This window comes from Lonchura striata, chromosome 16, assembly GCF_046129695.1.
Source record: "Lonchura striata isolate bLonStr1 chromosome 16, bLonStr1.mat, whole genome shotgun sequence".
In the NCBI taxonomy this organism is placed as follows: domain Eukaryota; kingdom Metazoa; phylum Chordata; class Aves; order Passeriformes; family Estrildidae; genus Lonchura; species Lonchura striata.
The window spans coordinates 9,525,504-9,548,490 of NC_134618.1; the positions used below are offsets into that span (position 1 = coordinate 9,525,504).

General features: G+C 41.3%; 1 protein-coding gene across 2 annotated transcripts in view; it reads left to right on the forward strand.

Moving 5' to 3' along the window:
• XYLT1 (xylosyltransferase 1) overlaps positions 1-22,987 on the forward strand; it is a 176,835-nt gene that overhangs the window by 41,288 nt on the left and 112,560 nt on the right. Inside the window, exon 2 of one of the 2 annotated variants that reach the window (XM_021539810.3) lies at positions 2,522-2,560. The exons of the other annotated variant lie outside the window; for it this stretch is intronic. Within the exon in view, the coding sequence (XP_021395485.2) occupies positions 2,522-2,560 (39 nt within the window). The remainder of the gene's footprint in view (positions 1-2,521; positions 2,561-22,987) is intronic. 2 annotated transcript variants of the gene reach the window in all.

Here is a 22,987-nt window from a genome sequence, read left to right on the forward strand (position 1 = left end):
GCTGGGAACGGGGTGAAAGGAAACACCTCTGTGCAGGGCAGAGCTGGCATCCAGAGACAGCCCAGCCACATCTCTTTGTTTCAGTCTGTGGAGTGCAGGCTGAGAGGCAGCAATGTTTACATTGATCTGCAGCTGGGAGAAAGGTTTGGGCTTTTCCCTATCACCATCTCTAGCAATTGTGCAAAAAAGTGTGAGCTGGGCAAGGAGTTAACCTGGATTGTTCATTCTTTTAGCCATAAAAGCCAAGCTTCATTCTTTTTCAGCAGATAATTTGTAAGAGAATGTGACATTTGAGTGTCGTGTGTTCTAATGACGATACAAAACAATCCCCCTTGCAATGCTGCACAATGGTGATTGCACAAGTGAATACAACTCACCACAGCCAAATGAGGGGGAAAATAAACAGGAAAAACTGTAGATCACAGGCCCATGCTGATGCATGGGGAAATAATGCCATTCAAAACCTGGTTTATATTTACATCTTTCTTTGGCCCAGGAAGCTTTGGAAATTAGTAATTAACATAAGAAATCCATTCTATTCAGGAAATATTGAACTGAGTTTGTCTAGCTTTTAAGTAGTTTGAAGCCTTATCTCTTACAGGAATCCCCTGATCTTTCCAGGATGTTTTATACATACAGTAGCTACTTCCTCTTACGGAAATACTGTCATTTGGAAGTGAACAGTGCATGTTGAAAAAGCTTTTGTCTGTAGTCAAATTGGCACCGACTGAGAAAATCCAGATGATCTCCCAAAGGGGAGCCTGTGCAGCTGAGCTGTTCTTTGTTACAGTAGTATTTTGCTTTTTGTATTTAAACACACTTCGTATTCTGTGTGCCCCACACACCTGCTAGTGTTGTGATCCTCCTGCTACGATACAAATATGAGTGAGACAATGGAGGACAGTGTGGTGACCAAACTAGCATTGCTTATGAGTCCAGCTGCAAAATGGATGAGTTTATCCCAGCTAATTCTGTATGAGTCAAGCTGTGAGTATTGCCATCATTTGTTTTAGGCTAAGGCAGTCCAAGGACAAGAGTCCTCTCACCTCATCTCTCACCTTCAGATGATTTCTTTCCTCCTCTAGCTTAGCTGATGACATGATATTTGGATTGCACTGAGGTTTCTCAGTTTCCTTCCACTCTTGGTGTCATTTGGCCAGTTGTCAGATGATATCTAGTACATCTGTGTCATAATGATGCTCTGCTGTTAAATGTAACCTTTCATCAGCCTGTTGTAAGTTAGCTGTGTGACAGGAGTAATCATGGGCTTTTTCACCTGTGCACACTGTGCTGCCTGACCCATGGCTTGCTGAGTGGAGGAAAGGTGTGTCAAGGCTTTCAAGGCCAATTTCCTCCTTAACCTTTTTTTCCTGGCTTGAAGCTTGTTTCTTCATTAGTATATTTATGGTGATGGTTAAAACAAAAGCTGCTTTATAGGCATAATTAAAAGTAAAAGGGATATATAGTTTCTTGGAGGAAGCCCACTTTTTTTTTTTTTCATTCTGTTCTGTGATTTAGCCGAAGTGAGAATCACAATGGCTCAAAATTAAAAATTAGTCTCAGGAGTCCAATAATCTGATAGACAAGAATTTTCTAAACTAAAAATGTCTAATTGAGACAGATGTGATGGATTTAAGAGACAGCACCATTGACCTGGTTCCACTCTGTTAGGCTTTCCAATTAAACAGGATGTGGAGAGTAAGACCTTGCAGAGTAATACCTGGACCAGCAGGACTGAGGTTTTAAATGTTCCTTATGTTTTAAAAGATGTGCTTTTAAAGATTTTGCTTGAGTGCTAATCCCAGAACACTAATGATGGAGTTTCCTACAGGGATGTTATCTCTTGCTAATCTTTTAATTAACAGGCTAAATAGATGATTTTGTGCTTTTGTGGTTAGAAGTCCTTTAATGAGGTTTGAATCCTCTGGCCAAGCTAAGCTAAGAGTTCAGATTTTGACACCAAGGAAGATGCCAGACTGCAAAAAATGTACAGTGCACTTGCATTATAATGCAAGAGAGAAGAAATATTAATTAGGAAGAAATATAATGGAAAACAAAATAACTGCAGCTAACTGCAACTGTTGAGAAGAAAAATTTTGCCAAGGATGTGGCCAACCCTTTCACCATCAAGTCTTGATCAACTTTCTGAAAATGCCTTGAAATTACAGATGCACCAGTCAAATATTAGTCTGATCTAAAGCCAGTCAGCTGTAATCTAAGAATTGTGAAAGACCATCAAATCAAAGCTGTGAGGGCCTGCACATGGCCCCCTGGTATACTCCTGTTACTGCAAATTTTTTTTGCTCATCCAAACATTGTAGAGATTCTGTAAATTTTGTGCAATTTCTAGATGTCTGGAAAAGTAGTAAATCTTAAAAGAAAATAAAAAGATAATCCTGCCATCCTTGTTCAAGCAGGTGTGTTTGTTCCTGATATCACCACTTGAGACCAGTAACAGCTCAGAACACCTCCTTTTCCACGATTCCAGAGTAATGGCTCTTTCTGTCTGCTCTCTTTGTAGATTGAACCTCCTAGTCCCTACACCAGCTTGGAGATTCAGGTTAGTACCACCCCCATCCCACTTCTTTCTGACAAGAGATTCTCTGAAAGAGAGGGCTGGGCTGGTGTTGCCCTCCACATTTCTGGTGTTTGCCACTGGTGTGTCCCTGGAGAGGGTGCAGGTGTAGCAGCAGCTCCTGCCATGACTGGCTAGGCAAGGACAGAAGCAGCTTCCTGAGAGGAAGCAGCAGGTGCAGATGGTGAGGAAGGACCTGGTGTGAAGCTGCACAGCAGCAGAATTGACTTGTGTGTGTTGGAAGAGAGGACACAGTCCTCAAGGCAGAGTGAGCATCCTTTCATGGCGTTCTCATTTCTTTTTGTGTATTCTGCTTCCCAGCCTTTTCCAATTCCTGCTGCTGGTGTTACTCTCAAACACTCGTGCTGCTGATTTTTTTCTTTAGACATTACAATGAAAGGTAATGAATCTGTGGAGCTGCCTGGCACCAGAAGGTCAAAGTGACAGAAGGGATTTTACAAAGTCACTGATGCTTTGATTTGTGTTTTCTAACAAGGCAGCATCATTGATTTCCATTCTTGCTGATCTCTGGGAGACAGCAAAGGCTATGGAACTTGCATACTGAAGATAAGTGTTTATTCAGAACACATTTCCAATGCCCCTGACTGCATAAATATTTCTACCTTTGTCTTCTGCTGGCCCTTCTCTGGAGAAAGCTTTTGATTGTTTTGTTATTTGTTTCAACAAGCCTACTACATCTATTTTATGGACTTCACTTCAGAGCCAAGTCCTTGTGAGTCAAAACTGGCGAGGAAGGATCACAGAAAGTTTGTTAAACACAGTGGCATTAGAAAGTGGTATCAAAACACAGTGTATGTAATAAAGTACTGACCTGTGCATGCTGTTGAACTAGAAATATACATTAATAATGAAGAATTACATTATTACTGATTTGAAATAGTGTAAGAACATGAGTTTGTGTTAGTGAAGGTGCTAGGGGAGAATGCACATGTGAATATGAACAAGAGAACTTTTCATTTGGAGAAGGAAGTGACAAGATCATCAGCTCCAGCTGGTGGAATGCTCCAGCTGCTGTGAATTATGGCTGAGGGAGTGCCTTCAGCCCCAGCAGACCTCCTCCTTACCCTGCCCTGCCAGCCTGCATCCTCTCTGACCTTCGTGGCATTCCCTCTTCTGGCCCATTAGCTCCTTGCTAAGACTCCCAGCAAGATTACCAGTCCCAAAGTTTCTGTATTTTCAAGGAACCTTAATATTGTAGTGGTCAGGGAAGGCACAGATGCATTATTTAATGAATAATAAAGGTAGAAATTAAGTTTATCCTCTTATGTATTGGTATTTCTCTCAGTGTTACTGAAAGCCACATCTGCTTCTGAAGCCATTTTCTGTAGAAAGCTGATTTCTTCTGATGTTGAAATAGAGGAGGAGAGTCAAAACTTCTTATAGGCAATGCACTTGTGTCCCACAGTGTTGTAAACTGGGGGCTGCTCACATGCAGGAGCTGAGAGCAGAAGGTGTGCTGGAGTGGGGAGGGAACAGACTTTCTCTCTGAGAGGCAGAAGTACATCTGGAGGACCTTCTCAGCTGAGGGTCAGGGTGCAACTTTGGTTTCTAGGGATGTATTTCTCTTTACCTGAAGTAAACAGATTCAGATTAACACTGGAAACTGATGGTTTACATCCTAAGAAATTAGCAGTCTTAGCTGCGAGTATCACTGTTTCCTCTTCTGTGAAAAAGCACTTTGAGAAGAATAACATCAGCAGCTTTAATGCTTTACAGCCTTGAACGGGATGTTAGCTTCTATGGTTGGTAAAGAATCTCCAAATTTGCAGAAGTTTCCTGCACGCATATATTTATTCTCCTCTTTTTGTTTGGGACAAATGGGAGCAGAACACTGCACTTTGTTCATTTGAGTAGACTGGTGAGCAGCTTCTCTGCCTGCACAAACTTGGCATGAATCAGCTCATTTGAGAGTTTTTCTCCACTGCCTTCTGGTTTCCTGTCTCGCCTTGGTTTGGTTGGTATTTTGAATGTTGACATTTCAAACCCATGCAGTGTTCTGGAGGCTTTCTCATGAATTTTTCATATAATTTCCACTCCTTTCCCTGGTCTTTCAATCAGCTGTTGAAAATTTTACAGGCATGGCTGCAAGTGGCCTTCTGAAGAGAGAGTGGGTACTCTTCCACAGCTTCAGCAGATCTCCTTGAACTCCCATATAAAGATATACTTTGGATTGTGTGCAAATGAAGAGAGGAGAGTGTTGACTTGAGAGCTAAGCAAGTGTTCTCCCTGATATTTTTCGAAGGAAAATATGCTCAATTCTCTCATGTCCTCTCTTCTAGAGGCTTATCAAAGCAGTTTGCTCAAATTGGACCTGCCAAATCAAACTCCTTGTGCTAATCAAATAGTATAGTGGGGATAAGTGTGATTCATTTATACCTGCCTGTGCTGGGACAGTGTGTGGGACTTGATACAGTCAGATAAGTTTCTATTATTCCTCGTTTGATTTTCTTTCCCCCAAGTGTGATTATATAACTCACAAACAACTATTCTTTAGCTTTTCTCATGTTAAATGGTGTGTAAAAAGCATGACTCATGTAATTTATACATTTAGTGCAACAGATTAACAACTACTTAATCACTTATTTTCAAGGGAGTGGCAAATTTATTTGCAGTGTTTTGCAGATGATTCTCATCTAGGGTAAAACCCAGAAACTTGGTCTTAATTGGAAAAAAAAAAAATTAAAACAAGCCCTGCATTTTCTATCTCTAAATCTCACCATGGGCTAATGCCAAATCCAGATACCCCTGAGGTGTTTGATAAGGTCACATCAGGATTCTTTTGGAGGGCTCAGGTGTGTTTGCCTGCATTATCACACAAAGAGAAACTGAGCAAAACTCTGGGATGAAGCAAACAAAAAGAATGAAAGCTATTTTCAGCAGCTATGATGTTTATTACATCTGAAGCAGCTGTGAATGTTTGTGACTCCTTTTCTCATGATTTCAGAAATTATCTCCATTAATGAGATTGTGGCTTTTTCCATTTTGCACTTCCCATCTTCCATTTCACAGAAATAGCAGGAGCCAAGTGGGACAGCTTTAGCAGCAATTAGCCCAGAGATAAATTTTGGCCTGGTTTTCCATTCCCTTGGAGCAATGGAGTTTGTTATTGTCCTTGGGTTACAGAGGTGATTGTTGCTGTCTTTCCAAAGCTGGGGCTTTGTGCCTGTTACGACCTGTGGGATGGGATGGTACAGAAGCATGGAATATTGTACCTGGCAGAGGGAAAAGGGGCTCTGTGCAACAGAGGGACTGAGGAATCAGTGCAGCTGTGGCAGCTTTGACCCCTGCCCTCACCTGTGTGAGGTGAGCCTTGCCCTGTGCTGCCTCAGCCTGGCTGTGCTCAGTGCCTGCCCTGTGCTGCTCTCCGGGCTGAGCCTGCAGCAGGCAGATGTGCACCCTCGTGGCTGGGTGGGAAATGGTTGGGTTTGTGTCTCTTGGAATTGCTTTGAGTTTTATTGTTGCCTCATGTGTTAGAAACCTGGGGGTTTTTTTCAGTTTTGGTAAATATTAAACCCCATTAATCCAGGAAGCTTGGAGCCTGTAGAAAAAGAATGTCTTGCAGTTTTTGTGACAAGATAATTGTGATTGGTAACACCACAAGCATGGAGTCTTTAGTAAAATCCTGTTGTGAAGATAAAAGGAAACTTCCAGGGTAATTGCTTTTCAGAATGCAGATAAATATTTGTCTTCTGAAGCATTAGTTTGGGGAGTGAGGAGGGATCCATGCCAGTCCATGATGTGCCAAGGCTAGTAAGGAGCTGACCTGTCTAAGGGAACATGGCCACTGGGGAAAATTCTGCAATTTCTCGTGGTGACTGTGCACATGATAATTGAGGACTTTGCACTCAGGTGTCAAAATGAAGAGGAAAGAGTGTGTTTTTCTTCCTGTTGGGAAGCATGAAAATACAAGTAGAATTCATGAACTTCCTTCTGAAATCTTCATAAAGCAGTCCCCATAGCAGCATCCACTGCAATCAAATTGCTGAGCTGCTGTTCTCTAATAATCAGAGACACTGATTTTGACAGAGATAAGTCCAGAAACACAGTGTCTAGAAATGTGCCCATTGTTAAATCACAGGGAAAGAGTTTAGGTATTATAGGGGGAATGCATCTTCAAATCTATCTGCTGAATGGGTCCCTTTTGGATATGGGTAGAAAATTGTCTGCAGTATTAACAGGGTATTATTTGCATTGAAGATACTGAGGTACAATCTCGTGCAGTATTTTGGGAGTTTTTAACTTCTCTTGCACACACTGTGTAACTTTTGTTACCTACAATCCTTGTATGGGATTCAGCCATGGACACAGAAAGGAAGAACTTAATGGCTTTGAACTTGCACACTATGAGCAAACTGTCATTGAAGGACACTGGAGTTCTTTGCAACAGTCTGTTGCATGAAAAGGTTACACACTTTGTGTTGGAAACCTTCCAATGCTCGGAAGCTTGAATTTTATATGAAATCTCTTTTAAAAATCAAGTCTAAAAAAATTACATAAAGCTTTCTAATTTGTGTAAGGAAAAAAAAAATCTCCTGTCAGCTCACAGTGACCTGGGTGCTTGTAATAATGTAATTCCTTTCTCTTGTTCTTTGCAGGGTGTTTGATATTTTCAGCATGTTTTCAGTCTGCTTGGTGCTTGTAACAGCTGGACAGGACAGGGCTGAGAATGAAATCTCCTCTGTGAGAGCTGCAGCCTGGGCAAACTTCCCAGAGCCAGCACATGCAGAAGGGAACTTCGGTGATGGACAGGAGGGTATTTTCTACTCTTACCTGAACACTGCATCCCTGCTCTCATTTAATTAAACCTAAACTACAGCTTGTATTCTCTGCATGTCAGCTCTGGGTTGGATTTCTTTTTGTTCCCAGAAGTATTCCTGAGCTGTCCAGTGACTTTTCTGTCCCTTCTATATGCTTATTTGATAAAACATACTTGTCTTTTCTATAAATGGGCAAGTTTTAATTGTCCCTTAGCCTATTCAAGCATGATGAAGCTTCAGGAACGTGGGATGTTCTTATGCAGTTGTCTTTAATTATGAGTATTTTTAACAATGCACCTACCAAAGCCTTATGCTTCCAAGCTATGATTTTAAAAAGTAGGGAAATTGTGGTATTTCCGAGCAGTACCCTTTTAATTTGTACTGCATTCAAAATGCTTAGCAGCAATAGCTAAGTTTGGTGAAAGAAAGAAAATTGAGTTCTGTGCTTGTCTGTTTTTATTGTACAGGGTAAATTGGCAAAAGGGAAGATATACAAATTATAATCAATTGCTGTCAGAACCAAAGGTGTCATTCTGATTCTGTTTCTGCTGTACTGTAAAGCTATTCTATGCTGTTATACTTTGTACTTCAAATGACATCACAGAACAGGAAAAATCTTGATTTTTTTCAGAGTAATGATTGTGGAGATAAAACATAAAATATTAATATTTGATAGCATGAGGTCTGGATAATTGCTTAAATAAAGCTCTAAGCCACATCTTTGCTCATAACAAATAGACAGTTGTACTAACAAAAGTACTTGGACACTAATAGAATGCTTGGGTGTCTGTTTTATTTCTTTAAGTGAACTAAATGTAGAAGTTGTTCTGATAAACACATCTAGGAATAAAGAAATACTTCATATCTCACTGATTGCAAATACAATATGTATTTGTGACAGTTGTGATGTTGAAGTGAGGGCTGTAAAAGATTTTAGCGCTGCTTACTTTTTCCTGTGTCACTTGCTGCCAGAACATCAAAACAGGAGGAACTCACCTGTTATTTTCCAGTCATGGGCTGGGTGGGTCCCATTCCTCCCCTCCTAGGCTGACACTGGAGAGCATGCTTAATCACAAGCACCCAGTGAGCAGCGAGGAAAATGTGAGTTGACTTGCCAGGGTTGTGCAGCAGGCAGGACAAAAAGCTGTGTGCAGGTGACCTGGTTCACATTACCCTCTGTTGGTGTTTTCTGTGCACAGTGTTTCTTGAAAACTATCTGGGATGCATTTTACTTTGGGGTTGGTTTGAAATGATACTGAAATGTGGGGTCTGTTTGTGTTTTATTTCATTTTCTGTAATAGCTACAGCTGAACACAACTGAAAAGGCTTTTTTGATGCTGCTTTCCCCCCCGCCCCCACACACTCCTGCAATTTTCCTCAGGTTATGCTGGGAAAAGACCTCAGTGGCATAAATAGCTTTTGCACAGCAAAGTGATTTAAAGTGTTAATTCCATTATTGGGATGGAGAAGCACAGCACAGAAAATAAAAATGCACCAAGAATTTCTTACAAACAATCAGATAATAATTGGATAAATATAGACGTGCACAGCTGTGTTTTACATGCAGCAGTTTCCAGATCTAGTTACAATAATTTTGTACCCAGGGCAGCTTTGAAGTGGCAATGCCCAGTTCCATGTAACACACTGAGACTTGTGTCTGTTTCTGTGATTGCCTCTCCCTTGAGTCCTGCAGTGCCCAGCACAAGGAGAACCCACTCCAGGAGCTCTTGTTCCCAGTGTACAGGGTGGGATGAGTTATGTGGAAGATTCTTTTGCTCACCTGCCTGGGCTGCTGCACAGATCACAGGGGCATTTTTCACATTCACCTTGCTCCTCCTCTGCCTGCCTTGTTTTACAGCCCTGCTGATGGAGCTGTGCAGTCCCTGGAGGCTGGTTCACTGCAGAGCTCCCCAGTATCCCTTGGTGAGGAATAACTGGGCTGTAGGTCCAGTAAAAGTCTATCAGTAGCTGTTAAATCCCACAGAGATACAGAGCTTTGTGTTACCTGCTCCTGTGTTCTGGCTTCTGGTTGGGAAAATGACTGCCAACTGGATGGGCTGTAGTGCTGAAGCCAAAGATTTAAAAGAAAAAGACACAAATGTTTGGTTGTCTTGCTTTACAACAGTGTTTATTGGCACAGTTGATGATGATGCTGAGGCAGTGGGCAATCTGTCAGTTCACTCCCAAAGCTGCTAGCTGGACATTTGTGGAAGTGATAAAATTTGTCTGAAAACATGTTTCCATGGGAAATTAAGGAAGGAAGCTAATAATCTTGGGTTATTTGAAATAATCCCTGTATTTCCTCTTCAGGAAAAAGAAACCAAAATTGTGACTTGCTGGTGTGACCCCTTGTTAGTACTGGTGGGAGATGTGTGGTTCCATTCCATGACTGAAAATCTTGTGCTGGCCCAGGCCATAGGTGACTTTTGCATGGAAATGGCATGTCCACATGCACCAGCTACTCCCCTCCCCTTCAGCACCTTTTTGTGGCATCCCAGTTGTGATGACAGGGACAGCCCTGGCTGTGACCCATCCCATCCAGTCACACAGGCAGCCCTGCACTCCTCTATCAGTTGGATTTCCAGCAAGCCATGCACTAGATAAGGCTGTATGAGCTTTTGGAAGCTGTGTCCAGTAATTGACAGAGCATCTGAATTTGAGGCTTGCCTTTCAAAGCTCCAGCCAGAGCCTGCATTACTGCCTGAGCTCGGTGCACTGTGTGTGTTAGAGAGCTGTCAGCCTCAGAACAGGATTAGCAAAATCTGGCATGCAGCAAAAATAGCTTGGTTGTGAGAGTCTGCCTCTCAGAGCAGCACAGCCCTGGGGCAGAACCCAGTGTGCCTCTCGGGTGTTTGGCATTCACAGCCCATCACCCCAGAGCATTGCTTATATCCTCCAAGCACAACAAAACCGAACATACCACCCTGCCAGGATTTCTTCTGTGAAAGAAGTGGAGTTTTCTCTGTTGGGGAGCTCTTGCCTGAGAAGTGGGAGCCCCAGAGGAGCCCTGTGCTTAGGCTGGGATGGCACAAGCCCTCTGTGACTGCAGCCCAGGGTGGCCTGGCCACGCTGCCCTGTGCCCCACAGGTGGGCACTGAGCCTTGGGAGAGTGCAAGCCACGCTGTCCCTTGCAGGACAGGACAGTTCCCTTGCTGCAGGACTGTTTCTCTACTTCATATGTGCTGCTGTGAAAAACACCAATCCCTTGTTTTTTAAAATCTTAAAAGTTTATTAGTAATAAAATAGTTATAAAAATAGTAATAAAATTAGAGTAATAAAAATTTAGACAATGAGGATTAGAACATGAGACCATAAAAAGCATGTCTGGATGTTTTTGGGCACTAAGCTGCCAAAAACATGCCATGGGAACAATGGAATAACCCTTTAAAAGCAATAGCCTGCTGCATATTCATATCTCTCATACAAGATGCATAAATTCATTGCAAATTAAGAACTTCTCTGGTTCTTGTCAGCTTCTTCCCCTTAGTCCTGGTGGTTCTATAAAGATGGAGAGAAGGTGGAAGAATGTTTGTCTTTTCTGATAAGGAAGCTATAACTCTTCAGGTTTCCTGTTGCTGTTATCTCTGTGCAAAGATTTTCTTGATTATCTTATCCCTTTCTTGAGCTAGTACAAAGTATCTTACATCTCATAGTTTCTATTTTAACATTATGTTGTAACCTTAACACACTACTTAAAAATGATTAATACAGTATTACAAAATAACCCTCCATAATACATATAGTATTCAATATAATATTTGCAAAGAGCCAATAATAAAATACACATTTTTCACACTGCTAAACTGGAGACAAAATTCAGCAGTTTTAAGATGGAAGTCATGGCTAGGGAGCCTGTGCTGCTGGCTTCTGTTAGCAAGTGCCAAGGGCTGCCGTTGGTAAGGGGTTAATAATTTGTAAGGCCAGGCTTGAAGTGGAGCTTTTGATAAAGGTTTTGCTACAAGCAGGGCTGGTGAGCTCCTTGCTCTACTTAGAGAGCCAGCTGTAAAACAATTGTAAACCTGAAATAGTTTTGATCTTGCTGCTTATACATAATACAATTTATTATATGTGTTATTCCATGGCTCCACAGGAACCAGAATTATTAGTATTTCTTTGTTCCTGTGTCTTTTAGCATGTAATTGTGCTTTATCCTATGTAGTAAATGTTACCTACATTTCTAATTGCTTTTGACTGTCTTCTAATGTTTGCATTTACATACAGCAAACAAAATATTCTTAATAAATGCTGATAATTAAATCATTATATTAGAAGAGCAAGCACTTAGTGTCTATAAAATGACACTAAGTTAATTATTTACAAATTATCTAGATGCTAATTTGGTTGTGGTCTTCAGCAGTGTTTGGTTTCTTAGTAAGCAGGAAATGGGCTATGTTTGATCGCTGCTTACAGAGCACCTTTCTGGCAGCTCAGCTTTGAACTTGTGTTGGCACTGTTATCACCATATTTGCTAGCTGCACGTAGTGTCTTACAGAGGTCAAAAAGTTAGCCTTGGTTAATAGCTGGTTTGTTGGTTTTTTAAGGGTAAAAAAGCAAAAGACAGTTTAAATAACAAATGAGGCATGAAGTCAGCCTTTTGTTAACCTTTTCTCAAGGTGTGCTGGCTGTTCCTTTGCCCATGAAAATAAGAAATGTTGTGTAAATGGGGATCATTGCGTTTTTATTTTAGGCATCAAACTGACCTATTCTTCACATTCATTTTTTTTCTCTTGTTGAATAGCTTTGTGTTCTTTATAAGCCCAGCCTTTCAAAACTGGCACGCATAAAGTGGTTGATGTTTTTTATCTTGTCTTTAAATTCTGACATGGAGTCAGAATTTCAACATGCTCTGCTCCAGATTTCTTGTGTCACCCAGTGCAGGAGTCCCTTTCTGGCTCTCCTGGTCCTGTTGGGTAGCCTGGCACAGAAAGTGCTGATGATGTGCCAGTACTGCTTCTGTCAGTGAATTGGTGTTTGTGTGGGAGATTTAGCACACGTAAAACTTGGCCATTCATAAGGACATTATTTAGTTCAGCATTTTTATTTAAAGGTCCCTGACAGATGCAGGTTGTACTGTGCAGGAGGAGCTGCCCCAGTTGCAGCTGGAGAGGTCTGGGTCATTTCAGTGGGTGCATGTTTGCTGGGCAGAGTTCCTCTGGCCTTCCTGAAGGAAGGCTGCAAATCCCAGCCTGGCTCCAGCTGGCCTGAAGCAAACTGATGGACTTGGAAAGCCCAAAAGCTTCAGAGAAGCCTAAACTCAAATGAAACTCATGTCGGGGTTCATACTCAGCAGTAGTGACCATGAGGGGCTGTGTACAGGAGAGGTATGTGAGTAGCCTGCAGGTTTGATGAAGTGATTGGCTTCCATCTCCATGACAAACAGGTTTCTGGCATGTATCTGTTTCTTGTGGTGTCAGAGAGTGGAAATCCAGGTCGTGTCCATTGCCTGGAGGATGCCACAGAAGTCACAGCAAAACACCAAGCAGTTTCTGCAGAGGTGATGGAGCTTGGTGTGGTGCCTGTGAATCGGGGGTGTGCAGATCTCATTCATGTTGAAGACATTTAAGGATTGTGTCTGTGTATGTACTGTATTTAAACATATATTTAATATGATTTTCCTGCTGTTCCAGGTTCTACTAAACATTGATGGTTTTGGTAACTTGTTGTTCCAGCTTAGAGGTAACAGTTTTTCCTTGCAGACCATATACCATGATGCACACACCAGTCTGGGAGCTGTTCCTTTACTGTGCAGTGCAGGAAGTTAGTAAATACCTGCTTTGATTTATTGTTACACAAAGTATCATGACTGATCCATAGGTCTGTGCCCCTTCTGACCATTACCTGAAAATTCAGCCTGAAGTCCATGCTGTTAAAAGATGAGAGCATCATTTCAAATTGCATCTGCTCCAGAGTGGATTGGGAGGCTTTGGCATAGTGCCTAGTTTACACTAAGCTTGCCAGCAAAGGAAGTTAAATCAAAAGTTGTTGGTCCAAGGTGAATTCTTGCTCTGTTTTAGTTTAAATGACTTTCCACAGTAGACAGTCCTACATCTTGAGCTAATCCGTTCAATTCCAGGAACAGGTTGTGTATTTTCAAAAGCGTGATTTCCTTGCAAATGCTCCTGAAACACCTGTCTGAGCCTGTGTGCTCCATCCAACACCAATCCAAATATTGGCATAATTCAGAAAATGGCATATGTCTGTTTGTTGAATGGGAGAATCATCATTGCAGTCAGTCAAAGACCAGTGGTGTCCCAGCTGGTAATTTTAATTTTCATTGGGATCATCAAACCCTCTCCTGCCCCTTGCTCCCATAATCTCAGCTGGTCATGAAAATGCAGAATTAGAAAGCTGGGGAAGGTCATCCTGGGTAATTCAAACTATAGAGGGTCAGCAGGGCTTGCCTGTCTGCCAAGGTGTGCTGCTAGACACATATGCTGTCTGGCAGAGATGCTCTGTTCCCAAAAGAAGGGTTTTTGTTTCTCTAAGTATCCCTGTTCCTCTTCAGATTTTCCTCCCTTGTCACCTCACTGATGTAACTGCTGTGGCTCTGACAGCATATGCTTTTCCTCCTAGGTTTCATGTTCTTAATTAGAATTTAACTTTTAGTTTGATGTGTCCCATTTTCTGAATGTGTTTCAAACTGGGATTCCTTGTGCCTAATGTCTGTGTTCCCTCTGTGGCAGTTAATTTTGTTCCAGTAATATTTGCAAATATGCTGCCTGAAGTATAATACTTTCTTGATGTCCTTATTTCCATTATTATCTGCCTTTGTGATGTTGGGTGTATCTGAATAACTTAAGTATTTTGATGTCTAAAAAAATACAGTGGAGGCTAAATTCTGTCAGTACTATTTGCTTTTTCTATCCAGATTCAAAATTATAGGACTTCGGCTGAAATCAGACTTGTCTTTCTACTTACAAAACTGCTGTTTTTGCTAGATATTTTGAAATCTTGAATATAACTGTATGTTTTCACAAGAGAAAGTAATTTACAGAGCTGAGTAATAGCTCTTACTCAGTAAAACACAAGACTTGCAAGTCAGGCAGTTGCATCAATGTGAATGCTCACTTGCTTTGGGTTGAAGGTGCTGTTTAAGTGTTTCCTCAAGTCTGGGCCCTGATGCAAAAATATTTGCTTATAATTTCAGTGAATTGGCTTTTGCTGTCTTAATAGGCTTTTTAATTATTTATTGGCAGCTATGCTGAAAGGCGGTGAATTTCCAGGATGTGTGCACTTTGAGTCAACAAATGTGAACAACTGCATTTAAAATGCCTGCTTCAGCATTCAAAAGGAGAGAAGAATCCATTAGGCTGGTCACAATCACAGGAGTGCAAATGCTGTGCAAAGACAAAGTGAAATTCCTAAAAATGCTGAAGGGTCTTTGCCAGACTGCTTGGAGGCATCCAGCTGTCCTTGCCTGTGAATGAGAGTCCCACAGAGCTGAATAGGAAAAGCTTTTCTTGGCAATTGTAGGGTTTAGAGGTCTGAGGTGGTTTTTCACTTCAAAACAAAACGATGTCTTTTGATAATTTCATAAAAGGTGGGCAGAAGATACTCCTTAAGCCCAGTGCTGTGTTATGCATGCACATACTAGAGAGGTCCTGGAGGTTCAGGGGCTTGACCTGCTGCTGAGCAGGAGGGAACTTTGGCAGTCACCAGGTACTACAAATTCCACAAGTCTTTCTTTACCAATGTTTGGAGCACAGTGGCAATGTGTGCTGGTGAGAACTAGCAAGTGTGCTACAAACTCCTGGTCTTAAACATCCAGGTAGTCCCCCAGAGAAATTCCTTGTTAAAAAAAAGGAGAGGTTAGAGAAGGAATTTTATTTTCTCAGTCTCCTCAGCCATGCAGTAGCAAAGGCAGAATGTCTGCCCAAAGCAGCAGTCTGCCCCAGCCTGAGCAGTGCCAGAAATGCCCATTTCACTGGGGGCCCGAGCCCAGGCTGGGCAGTGGAACCTGGTGAGTGGTACCTCTGGAAATGGAAGTGCCAGGTACTGTTACCAACAGCCAGAGGTAAAGTCTTACATTGCATCTTTAATTAAAGCATCTCAGGGAATTTGCATCATCTAAACATTATAACGCTCAGCAGGAACTTTGAGTCAAAGCCAAAGGATAATAAGAATTAAACCACATTTCACCCATGTACATTACAAGGATTTATATTCTTTGCTGGCACTGAATAATGCATTACTGTGGTGTCATAACTGGTGTTACATATGACCTTATAAAATGCTGTGATCCTTTCAAGCATTTATTATTAAGTAAAAAACGAAGTATTTTTTCCCAGCTATCCCACTTTCATGTTTTTTTCAAGTTTAAAATTGGTTTTGGAACATAGCCTAGAAAGAACAATTACACTAGCATCATTATTTTTAGGAAAATTTGCATAGCTTGCTTTTACACAGGTATATAAAGACATAATGGTACTAGATGGAGAAGGATAGCTATAAAGTGCTTTGCTTTTCTTTGCCAAAATTTCATTTAAGCATGAGATATCATCTCAGGGATTGAGAACAAACTTGTAACTTCAGAGAAAAATACGAAATCCACTTCTCCAGTATAAACTTCTGTTATGTGTAACCAGAGACTAACAAAAGTAATAGGAAATAACAAATAGCTTAAAATGAAGAGTATATTGTGTCCCTGTAATAAAGCGTCTATGCATCTAAAGAAGAAAGTGAACAAAAAGGAATCAGCACAGTCCTTATCAGTCACTAATCAGGTGGAGGAGAAACCTTCAAGACCACACTGCAAGTTGCCAGCCAGGTCACTAAGTTTCTTTATTTGGCTTTTTGGTTCTTCTCTCCTGTTACTGGTGTTCAACAGCCACTTCTTGCAGCCCTTTGAAAGAACCATTTGCCAGGTGATGTTGTCTTTACTGCCTGCTGCCGTTGATTTCTAGGCAGTCCAGGCTGCGAGAATTATTTTTGAAGTTTGTCTTAAGTAAATAAGGTTAATGAAATGTAGGGAAATGCAAAAATTACTCTGTCTGAGGTAATGAGGAGAATAAAAGCAGTTCAGGCTGACTTTGGTGAAATAGAGGTGAAGCCTCAGTGGTATCTGAGGTCTCCGTTTTAGGTTCTGAAAAGCCTCTGTGAGCTTTGAAATGTCTCCAGATTCATACAGTAAGCTGAGGCAGGGCTGTGGGTGTTCACATGTGTACCTGTCTTCTCTGCACAGAGAGCTGCCCCTGTGCTGGCAGTGTCCAGCTGCACTGGCCAGGCAAGGAAGGCTCAAAGGAGATGCTCTCCACTGGTGTTTTCCTGCCCAAAGCCAGCCCAGTGTCTGTAACACCTCTGTGCCCAGGCTGGCTGCTTCTTGAGCAGCTGAGTGTTTCCTCTGAAGTACTACTGTGCTAACTGGGCTTTTTCCACAAGGACCTTTAGCATAATTTTATTCTTAATTAACTCTGAGCCAGCCTTCCAAACTGTTCCCATGACATGTGGCTAAAGCAGGACTGCTGTGTAATCTGTGCACCATATGTAGGTAGGTAGAAAACAATGTATTTCCCCTTTTGGTCTCTAATTCTTTTCTGTAGCAGATTTTTTGTGCTGTAGCCCAAACTCTCAAATGCTTACCAACAAATTGAAAGGGCCGTGTCTTAGAAAACTTCCCTTTAGTTATATGCCTTCCTTTGCATCTGCTGGCATCAGCACCCTGTCCTTTAAGCACTTTGCTTTAGTGCAAGTATTGCAGGTGCCAAGTGCAGCCTCCCTGCTTTTTATTATTATTTGCTGCTGTTAAATATATTTACTTAATATATTAAGCTGAAAATAGTTATGCTTTTGAAGGAATGAGGTGCTCTTGCTGGTTTACAGACTCAGTGTAGCTGAGCTGTACCAGTATCAAATGAGGTATGCCCAGTTCGTGGGATCACTGTAAATGAGTTTGTACTGATGTTTCTCCACACAGCGGCATGAATACAAAATTTCTTGGCATTAGCTAAAAAATTTTAACAAGATCTCCTTGTTATTTAACAAAGCACTAAGTAGAGAGCACAGTAACAATCTTCAGGCAGATTTTTAAACACCCAAAGAAGCTTAAGGCAAGTAATTTGGTATTTTTTGCATTACCTTTCATGTCTTATTCTTAGAGTTTGTTTGTGTTCTTACTGCTCTTGTGTGACTCAAACGTATACAGGCAAACACTATCCAAGAGGAAAGGTTATTATTTTTATTATCCTTGTAAGAAAGTTCAGCTGTCTCTGGGTCACTGCATGTTGAGCCCAGGTAATGCTGAGATCTGAGCAGGACAAAGGGATGCTCTGACTGCTCTTCTCTCCCTGGTGTCTTACAGCAGAAGCACCAGATAATGTTGGACAAGGCTTAATTCTACTTACATTTCTGCAAGTTTGTCTTGAACTTGCAGCTGTCATAAACCAGCTGCTCTTCAGCACCTCGTCCACCCTCCTGAGTGTCACTGGAAGGGGTTTCTGGCCCTGTCTTACTCTTCAGTAACGACCTGGGTGTTACTGGGTGCAATTCTGCATTTTCCACAGGGGTGTTCCAGATTTTTGTGCTGGTGTTTGATTGAGCTCAGTGGCTTCTAGTGTGATGTTTTGAGCAATGCTGCCTTTGGAAGGGCCATGGATGATTCAAGTGGCTCACCAGGCCCTGCACTAATGAGTGTCCCATGCTCTGTGCCAGAGACAGTGAGCTGTGAAGCAACTGCAGTGAAGACTATATCCAGCTTCAGCTAAATAATTTGTTGTGCACTGTTTCTCTGTTTATGATTCAGTTTAAAGACCCTTTTAAGTGAAATTGGATACACTACAAAGTGTTGGTTTCATGTGTTTTATTTGCAGTTTAATCAGTGTGATCCAGCTGCCAGTGCAGGGGAAACCAGAGCTCGATTTTTAATTATCCCTGCTTTGCCTGAGTTAGGAATTCCCAGTAGTGCTGTCTGAGAAAAGATGCCAAAAACCGCATTGTTCTTTAATTAGCTGTTGTAATTGTTTCAGTCTAATCTCCATGATTAGCAGCAGCATTAAATACAGCAGTAAGAATAGGCCTGCCCTCTTTGTGCTGCCCTAGTAAACACAATATTCTTACTTCTGGTAAGGGACATAATATAAAATCAATTAGAAGCCAACTAGTGTTGATTGGAAAATGATAAAGAGCAGTTACCATGAAGTGCAGATTGCTTTGTAAAGTTGGTTTACAACCATTCTTTTGGGATGGCTTTACTGCCCAGTTTTGGGGAAAACACCAGAAAACAATGTCTTGCAGAGAAGCTTTGGGGATCTTGCAGAGGCTCTGTCCTGCATGAAGCTCTGATACAAGCTCTGACAATAATATTTGCTGCCCCTAGTTTTAGTGCCCATCCAGTTTTAAGGACAGGGTCATTTTTACCCCCATGCAAAACAGTTGCATTGTTAAATATGGACAATTGCAGAATATTCCCCAAAAAGGCATGTTTTTAATCTAAAGTTTAGCGGTGACTTTTATTCTGAGATTCGGAGCTCCTCTGCAGTGGTGCATTTGTTGTGGGGAATTTTATTTTGCAAAGAATATTTCTGCACAAGCATATGTGTTAGGTCTCTTTCAGAATGGATTATGATACGCAGACATGTAAAAATACAGGAAAAGTACTTAATGACATAGAAGTACAACTCCCATTCCTGCTTTGATGGTGTTGAGCTACCTGCTAAAATACCAATTATTACTGCGAAGTCCCCAAATACCATTGTAAATTTGGCTTCAAGTTTCAACGCATGTGGGAAAAGTAGGAATAATGCTCTTGGAAAATGCAGATTTAAGTTAGGTCATGCAGTCTATAGTGAGCATTTGTGAGTGTAAAATGAGCACTTCTAGAGGAATGTAATTGCTGTAGTAATGGTTGTAGTCACAGACTGTGGAAATGTGAATATTTTGGCTGGTGCTATGTTTTTGTAAAGTAGTTGATACAACCTTTAATGTCTTCTGCTGACATTTCAGACCCTCTGTGCTCCAGTGTCACCAGCAGAACTGGCAGTGTGTGCTCAGGTTTTGGCTGTCAGAGTGCAGGTGTGGCACAGAGCTGGGAGAGGCTTCCTCCAGGCACACACCCAGCAATGCCCTGGGGCTTGGAGGGCTTGTTCTTGTTTAAGTCCAATGAAGTAAGGTACTGTTATCCTCCTTATGAGAGTAGAGAAATAAGGTTTTGTTGCACCTAAACCCATATTTCTAGAGCCTAAACCCAGTGCTTGGAACAAAAAAAATTAAAATCAACTAAACTTGCAGAAACACAACTATAAATTATGGGTAAGCTGATGAAAGAGCAGAAGTGAGCTTATGTCTGCATTGGATTACTTGGTGTGTGTCAAAATTACTTTAGTTTGCAAGTGTTAAAAATGATCTTTTTTTTTTTTTTTTGTCAGTGAAAAAACCCTGCAATTCTTTTATTCAATGCTTTTAGGTTATCTGAAGTGTTTGCCATAAATTTTAGAAGGGTCAGGTTAATACTTCTGATGCTTTGTTTGAATAGCACTGCAGAAGAGTTCATCCTTGTTTACAATAGAAGTCCAGTTCTGTTAAACCACTAAAAACATCAGGTGCTTGTCCAATGGGAAAACAACTCAACTAAAAGCTAAGTGTATTTATTAGATTATTCATTGGAAGATACATTGTTTGAACAACAGAAACTGCCTATGCACTCAACTGAGTCTTGTGCAAGGGCTCACTGTTGTGAAGCTGGATATTACTGAAAAGTGAAACTGCCCACAGCCAAACACTGATTAAATGGTATTCTTTCTGCCTGTAATATACATGTGGAAGGACAGAAAAAAGATGCCATTTTTTTCTCATCAGTTTATCTATAATTTTCCAGTTTATAGACCTGATTAAAAGTAGAAAGAAGAAATAACCATATGTGATCCCAGTGACCTCAAAAACACATAATCTTGTTCTATCAAGAGGAGTACTTGATAGATTCAATTTAGTGATAATTTCACTTTTGCTTTGCAGTAACAGCATTAAAATTGATCCACTGAAGTAGGTCTGTACCTGGGAAGGCCTGATGAAAGCTAAATAGTACAGAGTGGTGGCACAATCTTTCCATATTTTTAATGGATTCTTGTTTTTTTTGGGAGGGGGTGGTGCAAAACCTCAGCCTATTTAGGAAAAGTGTGTGATTGTATTTCATTATACTGTTTGTTTTTAAGGATGATTATGATAAGCTCCAACATGTGTGACCACTGCTGTTGTGCAGAAGGCCATTTCTCCCCCAGACAGCCCATCTGTCCTGTTGAACTTCACTACCAACACAATCTACCAGCAGAATTCTGCTGTTGTTTCATTTCATGTAGAGCTTACACCTGCTAATGAGCCAGAACACAGCTCAGTCTTATAAAATGTAGGCAGCACTGGGACACCTCCTCACACTGTAAGAGATACTAAACAATCTAGGCTAGTTAAAGTATTGAATTCAGAAGAATTGAATCAATATAAGATGGAAGAGGCTGGAGAATTAAGTCTGGGTTCTCTGCAAGAAGCAGTTACTGATTTCCATCAGTCACAGGAGGAAGCTGATCTAGGCATTAATTAGCTGACCATTTCTATTGATGCTGAGGTGTAATCCCATAAAGATTTCTTTAAATCAGCATAAATAAGCTGGGCTAGTGTTAGTGCTTCCACACATAAAAGCAAAGGATTTCAGGATAGAGGCATTTTGAGACTGCAGTAAACGTGTGACCTGCTGCACCCCTCAGGTTTCTTGTGTGTGATTTCTGGCAGTGTGCTGGGACCAGCGACTGAGACAGCCCTTGTGGGATCAGGATGTCTTCCCACCAGCTCTGTAATCACAGTAAATGGAACAAACTTTTTTATTTTACCACTTCTGACAGTACATTCCTACTGTTCTGAATTCCCATAAGAGAAAACACTTAGCAGACTACATGCCGAATATATGAAGTTCTCTGCACAAAAGCCTTGTGGAGCTGTGTTAATTATTAAGTTGCCTTCCTCCATTGTCAGTCTCTGATTTCTCTAGAAGTAAAAATGGTTGCAGCATTTCCTTAACTTCATATTTCATGAAATGTCTAGAAAACAGCAAAAAAAAGCAAACACTGGGAGAGTAAGTGAGCTCAATTACCACTGGTACCACTGGGATGAGCTGAAAATGGGCAGAGAATTTGAAGGTAGGTACAGAAAACACAGTAGCACCAGAGTTTTACATTAATCCTTTCACCTCAGAAGTAAGGCAAAACACTTTTCTCCTGATGGAAGCTGCTGTTATTCCTAGTAAAGAGAAAGGATTTTTCTGTCATGGCTTTCCGTTCTGTACACTTAAGAGAATTTCTTTCATAAACCAAGGCTTGAAATGTCTGATGGGAATGAATAGAGAGCACCAGAGTACCATTGTGCAGTTAAGGGATCATTAGCTTTACAAATACTTAACCTATCAGACACAGATACATTCTACAGTACCATAAATGATCTCATTGTTACAAATGTACATTGATTCTGTACATTCACATTCTGCAGAGTACTTCTGGAAACTGAAGCCAAGTTGCCCAAAAGAAACTGAAGGGAAGGGGCCAGCTGGCAGCTTTGGTGCTGGCAGCTTTGCTGCTGGCAGCAATGGCCTGTGCTCAGGCGGGTTTGAGGAATTGCCCAGCTTTGGGAAAGCAGGAGGCAAATCCTGCCACATGTCCCTTCTGACAGTAAGTGCTCTCCAGCATTATCTGTCCCCCTGAGACACCCTGGAAATTACCTTGGAGCGGTGCACTGATACTTACCTGTAGGTTTTAAATGTACACATGTGAATAATTAATTCTAATCTCTCTGTCTCACCAGCAGTGCATTTAAACAGCAGGATTGTAAAACCTGCTTTAGAGCTGAAAAATCCCCAGCACTGTCATTGCACTTGTATAATCCTGTCTTGTGCTTCTGAACCTGAATTTAAATAAATAACTACCATGCAAGCACTGATTGCATAAATGCTGTTGTAGAGGTTCTCCTGCAGCTGTCAGCCATGGCCAATCCATGTTTGGGCCAAGGGGAAGATGTACCATCCTTGCACAGGCTCCAGCAGCCTTGGCAGCTGCTGCTGGAAATTCTCATTGCCTAATCTTGAATCTAGAAACAAGCCAAGTGCAGTAATTGGCTGATAAATTTTTTGCAACTGTTATTTTTAAAAATTTTTAGTTAGCAACAAAGAACATGAAACTTTCTGTTCTTTGCTTCTTGGGTTGCTGTGCAATTATGCCACTGATGTGCTCATTATAATTTGTCTCCACTAATTCCTTAGGGACTCCAGAGAGCTGCTTCCTTTAAACTGTTAAGTTCAGACTGTACTAACTGTGTCAACCAGCAGAACTTCTCTTTAGAGATAAAACTGCATTAGGATTGGAGCAGATTTATTTTGAATCTTACAATTGCATGTCTTGCTGTGGGACATCCTGTGGAGCTGGTTAAAAAGGTAATACTCTGTTTTTCACTTAAACAGTCATCACTTTTCTTGTTGTTTAGCTGTGGGCTGCCATGAGCTGAGGGTGTGGAAGAGATGATTTCATCAGCCCCAGAGCCAGGTCCTTTCTCAGCCAGGACACACCCCACCCCTTCCAGTACAGAGAACTCCTACAGCTATGAAATGCACAGGAGTCTTCCCTAATAAATATCATTTGGCCTTAAATCTGTGGGATTCAAGCTGTCA